This window comes from Mus caroli, chromosome 5 (genome assembly GCF_900094665.2).
Source record: "Mus caroli chromosome 5, CAROLI_EIJ_v1.1, whole genome shotgun sequence".
NCBI classification, from domain to species: domain Eukaryota; kingdom Metazoa; phylum Chordata; class Mammalia; order Rodentia; family Muridae; genus Mus; species Mus caroli.
In genome coordinates this window covers 99,817,538-99,828,512 of record NC_034574.1, presented here as the reverse complement: position 1 = coordinate 99,828,512, position 10,975 = coordinate 99,817,538, and the positions used below count along the sequence as shown (strand labels likewise).

The window sequence follows — 10,975 nt, the reverse complement described above, 5'->3', positions numbered from 1 at the left end:
CTCCCACGCATTCCCGTCAGGGAGCGCGGCCTGAGGCCTGAGGCGCACAGTGTGGTGGGGGGTTCGGAGGCGCGGCGGGGAGGGCGCGCATGCGCGTCGCCTCAGCCTCCCGCCCGGAGCGCGCCGGGCCTGTCTGCCCCGCACTGCGGACTGTTCTCCAGTCCGCTGTCCTCCCCTCGCGCTCAGTTGTGGTGCGTGGTCGCGCTGGGCCTGGGCCTCTGCACGGTAGTTACGCGTGGACATGTGCGCTTCTGACATAAGTACTCAGTTGTTTGTTTGAGACAGGTCCTCGCTCTATAGCCTAGGCTATCCCTGCCTAGCTTCGTCTTCCACCTCCCAGGTGTTGAGGTTGCTGTTGTGATCCACTCGCTTCTAAGTATGTTTTCAGATGCAAAAATTATAAGGAACCCGCTGTCCAGTACTTTTATACAACAAGTAAAAGATCATAGAGATTAAGATACTAAGGTTGTCAGAAATACGTTGTTACATTTTGATGTAAGGTGATAACTTTTTAATTAAAGTTTAAGGTTTAGATATTCTAAATTTGTCACAAAGTTCTTATTTCAGAGCCTAGCATAGTGTTACAAGCTTATAGTCCAGCCCTGGAAAGGTGGAGGCAGGAGGATCAATTTAAGGCCAGTCTCAGCCAAGGTCAGTATGGGCTACATCCACAAAAAACAAAAAAACAAACAAACAAACAAAAAACAGGTCTCACCGTGTAATACAGAAATATAGTGCAAAATTCTGTAAGTGATATCGCCCCAAGTATTTTTAGAGTCCACACTGCGACCTGTTTATCTGGTAGTCAAATTGTTTTATACATTTATAGACTATATTTACTTGTTTTAGTTTTTGCTGTTTCTTTTTGTTGGTGACTGGATGGTTAAGAAAACAAGAACAATGTACCAACTAACCAGACTCCCTCAGAGCCCCAGGGACTAAGCCACCAACCAAAGAGCATGCATGGGCTGGTCTGTGGCCCTGCTCCATATGTATCAGAGACTATCTTGTCAGGCATCAGTGGGAGGGGAGGCACTGGTCCTGTGGAGGCTTGATTCCCTAGAGAAGGAGTGGGATTGGGTGGCTGGGTGGGAGAGCTCACTCACAGAGGCAGAGGGGAGGAGGGATGGAGTGGGGTGCTCATGGAGGGGAGACTGGGAAATTAAGAAGGGAAGACATTGAGAAGAGAAAGATAAATAAATATGGGGTGGTAGACCAAATAACTAAAACAGTGAAAGCCCACAATATTCTGGTTTATAAGAAGCACCCTGAAGTGGATGCAGAATTTAGCCTCTCTCCTGTGCATTTATCAAGAGGTGCTCTCGATGTAGCCTTCCTACCCAGATCACTCCTGCATGTGTTTTTTGTCTTTATTAGAGAAGTCTCTAATACTGGTGACATATTCTAACTTGGTAATGGGCTTGTTGCCATGAGATGGTGCTCTTGTGGTTGTTAAACTTTTAGTTTCTGTTCTGAGGACAAGTTTGCGGTGTATCATCTATCACGTAAGGAATGGAAATGTTTTTTTTTATGATTTGTCCATCTAATTTCATTCTTTGGCCTAGAGAACACTTCATTATGCTTCAGAATTTAGAAAAACAAGATATATTTTGATGTGCAGTGGGGTTGGATAATTTAAATGAAAAAGGAGCAAGGTATGCTTTTAACCATGGGGATCCACACACTGAAGGATGGAGTGGAATTTGCTAGGTGAGGAAGAGAAGTATGTTCTAAGCTTTGCTACAATTTTAAGAGAAAGACCTGTGGGGAACACAGGAATGAACAGAGAAGAGTACACTCCATTGCTAAGGCATTTAGACATTTACAGAAGACAGAGTTCAAAGAATTGTCTGTGACTATATTCAAGAAAGCATTCTGGAAAATTAGTGATTTTGATACACTTTTCTAGAAATTATATTTTAGATACCTGTAAACAAATATAAACCACATTTTTTTTAAATTATAGATTTCAGACAAGGTCTGTTTTTCAACAATGCCGAAGCCAGACGATTGCTTCTTTTCCATGGATAATTCGTTTTTCAGTAGCCCAGATGAAACTGAAAAGTAAGTAAGCCTTACCTATTAATGCACCACTTTCAGTTTTATAATTCTAAGGACCTTTAATTGTTCCCTCTGATAACCTAAAATAAATAAAAAGTGAACAGATTGATATTTCAGTTTTATGTTCAGAAAACATAGAATTCAAACGTAATGGAGTAACTGAAGTTTATTATTTAAAATGTTATAGTTTGAAAATAGATTTTGTTTTGTTTGCTTCCATACCTGATTTGTCAGATTAAGGCCAAGATAAATACTAGAAGTAATGATCGAATAGCTCAGGCTGAGAAGGGAGACAGAGTGGGCCAGCGCTGTGCTGGAGGCCAGGTGTGATGACACGCTCAGTGAAGGTAGGAATGAAGATTAATGCCAAAGGCCACAGCAGCAGGGAGTGCAAGTCAGTCAGATGTTTCTCATGTGTGGATTGCTCTCTTCTAAATTTTCTGTTTTTTTGCCTTGTTAAAACATTTAAATTTTTTTTACTCATTCAAATATCAAATATTGTTTGGGCACTGAAAAGGATTTAAAAAAAGACTGAAAAGCCCTTTTACTTCAACTATTAAAGCCATGGTCAAGATTGAATACACACGTGTGAATAGGCCATTAGTTGACTAGGGGCTGGTGAGATGGCTCAGCGAGCAAGAGCACTGATTGTTCTTCTGAAGGTCCTGAGTTCAAATCCCAGCAACCACATGGTGACTCACAACCATCTGTAACATCCGTAATGAGCTCTAACGCCCTCTTCTGGTGCGTCTGAAGACAGCTACAGTGTACTTACACTGTAAATAAACAAATAAATAAATCTTTGGGTTGGAGCGAGTGGGGCTGAGCAAGCAGACCAGAGCAAGCAGAGGTCCTAAATTAAATTCCCAACAACCAGATGAAGGCTCACAACTACCTATACAGCTACAGTGTGTACTCATATACATAAAATAAATAAATCTTTTAAAAAATGTTGACTAATTCCAAAATCAAAACATGTTCAAAGGAAATGACAGGTGTATCTGTGCAATGAACTTTCAGATGTGGGAGATCACCTAGGCTTCTCATGTTAAGGGAGGGCTTTAGGATGCTTTCAGGGCTTCGATCTTTCTTTCAGCAGTAAGAAAGTAAGTCCTGATGCCAGAATACTACAGCAAACAAGCAAGGATGGAGCTAGGATAGTTCACAGTACTTTCAGGAGACCGTCTGTAAAGATTGCCTAGAGTATGAGATTCATAAAACAGAAGCAGTGAGACATAAACCAGAAAAGTTAATTGTGGGTAAATTGTTTTTATGTTAAATATTTGAATAAGAATATTGGATGTTGTTTATATTTTAAAAACTAAGGAATTAAATTATCGAGCATTTCTTGAACAACATACTTAAGTGTAAGAAGCATTATACTAAGTCCTGCTGACTTAAGTAGAAATAAAGCCCGGAGGTGTTCACACTCAAGATGGATTATCAGGTTTATCTATTTCTTTCCTTGTTTTTATCTATTATCTGTCTATGTATACATATTGCACAAGGGCCATGAGAATTATTATGGAGTCTGTACAAAGAAAGAAAGAAGACAATCTTTGAGAACCTATGGAGATATCTTAGGAAGTGTAGGATTTGTTCTGGGTGTTAGATGAATGTAAAGCCTATTGCCTGAAACAGTACCTGGTATATGGTATCAATAAAAATTACAAATTGATGAATGAATGAATGAATGAATGAATGAATAGTAGAACATCCATATGTGGGTATGAGAGTGAGGCAGGACAAAGTTCCAAGCAAAATAAAGGAAATATCTTTGAACAGAAAGAAGAGGCACAGAATGTATTCTCTATTTACTGTTGTGTTAGTCATCATTCATTACTGTTAGAAACATCTTAGGTAATAATTTTTAAAACTGAAAGAGGTATTTGGCCCACAGCTGGAAGCTGTGGTCTCTTGACCTGTTGCTTTAGGACTGTGGAAGGATAGTGTGTCCTGGGGGGATGATAGAATAGAGTAAACGTCACCTGTGACAGGAGGAGCACAAAGGGACAGGGAGAGGCCAGTCTCTCAGTATTTCTTCAGATCCACACCTTAGTGAACAAACTTACACCTGGGACTTTTACCTATGAAAGTTTCACATTCTCCTAACCAAAGCAAGCCTTTAACACATGGGCCTATGTGGACATTGGACTGATTCGTTTTGTTAGGTTGACACAGTTTTGAATAGCCTGAGAAAGGAAACCGAGTGAGGGATTGTCTAGATTAGATTGGTCTATGAGGATGCCTTCAAGGGATTTTCATAAGGCTTAGTTGAGATAGGAAGACTCACTCTGAAGGAGGGCAGCATCATATCTTGGGCAGGGACCTAGACTGATTGAAAAGAAGCTTTGGTTAGAACAAGAACAGTAGAAATGTAAAGAAATGTTTCATTTAAGAATTATTGTAAGGGAGATTTGGGAAGACCCAATGTATGTCTGTATGTAGTAAGTAGAAAATATTGTACTGTTTGGGTTTTGGTGGTTAGGAGATGGTACCTGTAGGAAAAAAAACCATAAGGATAATTTAATTTTGTGAGGAGACTGAGTAATAGAGCTAGATGTCAGCTTGTAACTCATTATCTTCTTAGATTTTTTCTGAAATTGTTCCTGTGCAAAAGGAGGCACTATACTTACAAAGGTCTGCCTGCAGGATTTGCCTTTGACTAGAGTCTAAGAACTTAGCCTTCAGGAAGTTCCCCACCATTAACTATAATAGTGGCTTACTGTGCAGAAAGTGTTTATACCAGTAATATGACTCAGGCTGAAAACCTGCTTCTCCTCTGGAATCTGGAATTCATGTGTCAGTTAGGGGTACTTATGTGATTAGTCTTCAGTTAAAACCCTGTGGACTGAATCCCTAACAAGCTTTATTCCTTGGTAACACTTCATGTATCTTGTCTCAGGTCATGACATAGGGAATTCAATGTGCCTGAGAGACTCTAGTAGGAGAGGACCTTTGGAAACTTGTATATGGGGTCCTCAGAAGTTAATCCTATACTTACAAGTAGGACTATGTACCGAATCTTATGACCCATTCTGGCATATATTCCTGAGAGCCTTTGATATCATCCTTACTTTCAAATGTTCTGCCTATTGTTAGGCAGTTTGTCAAACATAGATAATGTACCATAGTTTTTTATTGGAAAATATGGGCAGAGTAGGTATGTGCTAGGTTATAAGAGGTAGAAAAGTAAGACTGTCACTTCAGAAAGCTTAGCCTCCTACATTTAAAGAGGGGGAAGAGGAGGAAGAGAAGGAAGGAGGAAACAGAGGCAGTAGCAGCAGCAACTGCTACTACCAACACTGGGACTAGGCAGTAATGATATATGGTGCTCTTTCTTCTCAGTTACATTTCCTGTATCCCTACGTATTTTTTGTAGTAATAAAACAAAAGAAACTTTGATTAGAAAAGAAAACTTTAAGCAGTATCATTAACAGAGTCACAGCTAAAGGACAAGGAGGGTAAAGGTACCCACTTGGAGCAACAAGTTATTGTAGCCTTTAAGAAATTGTCAGTTTCTGTGATTGTCTTGGATTTTCTGTGATTTATGAATAGTTATAGACCAAAAATACTTCTGTTAGAGTATTAATTTTAATAGGTATAGGAATAATCTAGAACATAGTAACACATTTACATGCTGGTTGTTGATAACCCATGATTATAGGTGAGGTGTGTCACAAGTAATCTGTTTTATACAGTAGTTTAAATTCTACAGTTTGAGAAGAAGATGAAGAGGAGTTTTAGCCATCATTTAGGTAGTGTTCCTCTGTGGCAGTGTCATCAGTCCTGTGACACATGGAAATGATATTGAGAGCATTGACACACAGGGATAAAGCAAAACCATGACAGAAAGTTTGTCTATGGGATGTTTGTCTAAGAGTTTGCACCCAAGTAGTGTTTAATAAATAAATGTTTTTTGATAGACCTTCCTTATTAACATATACTCACATTTTATATTTTATATAGCTTTCCAGTTAAGGAAAAATCACTGGATTGGTTTCTCCCTCCTGCTCCACTGATTTCAGAAATTCCAGATATTCAAGAGTTAGAGGAAGAAATGGAAAGTTATAAGCTATTAGGTAAATTGTCATATTTCTTGTGAAGCCAAACTCATGCAGTTTATGGCAGCATAAAAATCTGACATATTAAACTATTAATTCCTTTTTTAATAGAATAAAAGTCAAAGATTTGTATATGCCTATCAAATCTCAAGATCTAAACATTCACCTTCTTACAAACATGTACATTTACCTAGTGCATAATTACTACCACACATGTGTTTGTACACATTTACCTAGTGCATAATCACTACCATACATGTGTTTGTACACATTTACCTAGTGCATAGTCACTACCACACATGTGTTTGTACAAATTTACCTAGTGCATAATCACTACCACACATGTGTTTGTACACATTTACCTAGTGCATAGTCACTACCACACATTTGTTTGTACACATTTACCTAGTGCATAGTCACTACCACGCATGTGCCTTGTTCTTTACAATGGTAAAGTTTTCAGAAAGCCAAATTCTGAAGTGTATTCAGTGAAAAAAACAAGATTCAGCCGGGCGTGGTGGCGCACGCCTTTAATCCCAGCACTCGGGAGGCAGAGGCAGGCGGATTTCTGAGTTCAAGGCCAGCCTGGTCTACAAAGTGAGTGCCAGGACAGCCAGGGCTACACAGAGAAACCCTGTCTCGAAAAAACCAAAAAAAAAAAAAAAAAAAAAAACAAAAAAAAAAAAAAAAAAAAAAAAAAAAAAAAAAAAAAAAACAAGATTCAGTAGATTATCTATAGTTTGAGATAATGTTTAGCATTGTCAGGCTAGTGATATAGCAGAGCATGTGCTTAGCACACAGGAGGGCCTGTGTCATTCCCCATACTAGAAAACAGTCTCCCGAGACAAGCATGCTCAGTGCATGGTTCTTGTAATATTCGAAACTTTAATGTTTTATTATAACTCATACTTTATATGTTTGCATATTTTAATTCTGTTACAGTTACTTAGTATGTCCGTGTATGGGGTGGGTGCTGTCACTGTTTGTGTAGTCAGAGAACAACTTGTAGGAATCAGTTATCTTCTTTACCACGTGGGTTCTGGGAATAGAACTCAGGTTTTCAGGCTTGACAACAAATATTTTTACCCACTAAACCATGTCACTAGCTCTCTTTAGAAATGTGTAATTGAAAAAATTTTATCATTATTTAGAAAATTTGTTTCCATGAAGAACATGTAATAACTAATAATTAGTATATTTCTTTTCCCCTAGGGAAAGGAAAGATGCCAAGAATGTTAACATCAAACTTGAAGATCATTAATGAAGACACAAATTGTATTTCACCAACACAAAAATTCCATTTTTCCTGTAATGTACATGAACAGGATTACCTAAATTTAGGAGGATCAAATAACAATGACATGTCACATGTAGCTGGGAAGCTGATGTATGGTTCTTCTCAGAAATATAAAAATCACATGGGTGCTAAGAGTCCATCTTCAAAGAGTCCTGGTGATACAAAATTACATGATGTGGCAGAAGACAGACAGGGCACATCAGCATTCAAAAAAAGGTAACTAATAAGTTAAACAATACTCAGTAATCTAATCTAAATATTAGGTGTACACTGAAAAGAAATATACTAGGATGTAGATGAGAGGGAGAGTAACAAGGCATGTTTATATGAGAATCAGGCCTGGGATTCCACTCAGGAACCATATGTCCTTTCCCTCAGGAGCTTAACATTTACAGCGATGGTACAGATAGTGGATAACTAAAACTAACTCACTAAATGTTTTGTAATGTGACAGTTATTTTAACAACAGTTATTGGTAGAGCAAAGATTCTCAAGCTTTTCTTATCAGTAATCTTTAATACTTAAAATTTTCTGAGGAATTTCAGCTTTTGTTTAGGTGGGTTATGTCTAACTAATAATTAGCCATACTGAAAGTTAAAGCTGAAAACAAAAATAAAACAATGCTAAACCCACTTCTAGTTAGCCGTAAGTCTGTGTACATATGCATACATTCATTCATTCATTCATTCATTCATTCATACATATGTATACTGTTGGTTTTATTTTGAGACAGGATCTCATTATGCAGGTCTAGGTAAAATGGAACTCACTATGTAGACCAGCTTGAGCTCAAAAGTACAGAAATCTTGCCTTTACCTCCTCATCACTGGCTTTAAAGGCATATTCTGCCATGCTTGGTTCTAAATAATATATTTAGGCTACACTCCAAAATGACCCTTTTCATAAATTAGAAGATGAATAGATTAACAGTAAAGTGACAAGCCAGCAGGGGCAGAAACTAAGTATGTATATTATATGTTCTCACATGTGTTAGCTTCCTACTGCTGTTAACATACCTGAGAAAAACGACTTGAAAACAAACAAATCTTACATTAGCAGGCCAATCTCTTGGTTTTGGGAGTTTCTATGCCTTAGCCTCCTGAGAACTGGGATTATTTTAGGTTACACTTCTGATTGTATTTCTTTGTAAAAATTTTTTCTCTCTTTTTTTTGAGATTATAATAATGTCATTTCCTCTTTCTTTTCTCCCTCTAAACCTGTGATGCTTGGGCCAGGGAGTGGCACTGTTAGGAGGTGTGGCCTTGTTGGAGTAGGTGTGTCACTGTGGGTGTGGCCCTTAATATCCTAGTCCTAGCTGTCTGGAAGTGAGTATTCTGCTAGCAGCCTTCAGATAAAGATGTAGAACTCTCAGCTCCTCCTGCACCATGCCTGCCTACATACTTCTATGTTCTAGCCTTGATAATAGGCTGAACCTGTAAGCCAGCTCCAATTAAATGTTGTCCTTAAGAGCTGCCTTGGTCATTGGGCCTGTTCACAGCAGTAAAACACTAACTTAGACACATCCTTATTCTCTTTTAAAAGCATAGACTCTATTTTCATTAAATGTTGTTATGTACATATATGCATATACATGTATGTTCCTAAATACATAAGTGCAAACTGTTGAGTTTGATTATGTTACTTGTATGTATTTTCATGGTTGACCATTTGATATTGGATAACCAGTTGGTGTGCTCTTCCCAAGGAAGACTATTTGTCCCATCCTTAGCATTCCTTGGTTGCCTGTAGTTCTTATTATAGGACTGAGGCCTCTTGGGCATCTTTACCCCCAAATCCCTGTTCACATGTGTTGTCATCCTTGTTCAGCTCATGTTTCAGCACTCATACTGGTCTGATCTTCCTAGGAAACACAATATCACAACAAACTCCCTGATCCTCTGGCTCTCACAGTCTTTTCTCACCCCAGTTCCACAGCATTCTCTGAGACTTAGGTTTAGAAGTGTTTTGTAGATGTAGCCATGGGAACTAGACTCCACAACTCATGATTAGTTGTACTTTTCTGTAATGTCTCAGACTGTTGCAAAGAGAAGGTTTCTTGATGAAGAGTGAGGACTACACTGATGTGTGGACATAAGATGCTGTGACTAGGTGTCAGGGGTTATGCTGGTTTAGTAAGGTGGCAGTTGCAGGTTCTCCTCTAATAGCCATGACTTCACTAGCTCTGGGTAGTTGGTTAGGTTTCCTGTAACAGCATGATTTCTCTTCTGGTGAGTGGGTCTTACAACCAGCTAGAGATGTGAGACATGCAACAAATGTGAGGCCACAGCTACACCCCTAGGTTATCATGCCATGCTGGTCATTGTTGTGGTTCACAGGTGTCACAGCTGGGTATAACTGTTGGTCGCATCCCTCCTGTGGGAGTTTGCATGGCACCTTCTGATAACGTGGAAGCTGGTACTTAGAGAGGGAAACTTTCAGGTCAGATTTGTTACCTGTCCTTGTTTACTTTACCTCCTGTAGTTCTTTGTCTAATCACTTGTTTTTCTCTGCCATTCACACTGCAGTAGCTTTTATCTTAATACACACAGGACTACCAGTATTTTTCTATTTCCTAAAAGGATCAGAGTTGAAGAGATTGTTATTTAAGTGATTATTACTGTATTTTCATATTGAGGTTGTGCTTTGGCTTCCTGTGCCATATTATATGCAAACCATTAACTATAAAAACAAATAAATCACAAGTCCCTTCCGGTCAGCGCCAGCACTGGGTCACCTTGGGCACAGAGTCTGTAGACACCCCAAGGTCCCCTAGAGGACTCTACACACGATCTTAGAACCAGTGGTGAGTGGAACAAAACTTCTGTTCCAATCCAATCACGTGGGACCTGAGACAGCATTAGAGAAGCAGGAAACTCGGCCTGACCAGGGTCACAAGTCCCTTCCGGTCTGCACCAGCACTTGGTCACCTGGACGCAGAGTTGGCAGACACCCCCAAGGTCCCTAGAGGACAGCTTCTGAGACAGACCCCATTTCGGGCTCCAGACATTGGAGCACCTTCTCTGCCAGAGGACAGGTGTCTGCCCTGCCCAGGAGGGCTTTGCCGGAGCACCTGGGGGAGCCATCTTGGTTCCTGGATCCCTCCAAGACTAGTCTGTGGAGGTGGGAGTGTGGACTAGAGCTAACAGCTTCTGTGACAGGCCGAAGCAACACAGCTTCTGGGACAGGTCCTGTTTCAGGCCTTCATCTTCTGCCAGGAGGGAGGTTCTAACGCCAGATATCTGTGCACCTTCCCTGTAAGAGGAGAGCTTGCCTGCAGAGAGTGCTCTGACCACTGAAACTCAGAGGAGAGAGCTAGTTTCCCATGTCTGCTGATAGAGGCTAACAGAATCACAAGAGGAACAATCTCTAACTAGAGACAACTATAACAACTACTCCAGAGATAATCAGATGGCGAAAGGCAAACGTAAGAATCTTACTAACAAAAACCAAGACCACTCACCATCATCAGAACACAGCACTCCCACCTCTCCCAGTTCTGGGCAACCCAACACACCCGAAAAGCTAGACCCAGATTTAAAAGCATATCTCATGA

General features: G+C 39.8%; 1 protein-coding gene across 1 annotated transcript in view; it reads left to right on the top strand.

The window, feature by feature from the left end:
- The first annotated feature begins 474 nt into the window (after nt 1-474).
- The window catches only part of Hfm1 (helicase for meiosis 1), an 88,673-nt gene continuing 78,172 nt past the window's right edge, over nt 475-10,975 (top strand). Inside the window, 4 exon segments of the mRNA XM_021163373.2 lie at nt 475-651; nt 1,967-2,064; nt 6,031-6,143; nt 7,338-7,638. Coding sequence (XP_021019032.1) covers nt 1,994-2,064; nt 6,031-6,143; nt 7,338-7,638 — 485 coding nt within the window. The 5' untranslated portion in view covers nt 475-651; nt 1,967-1,993.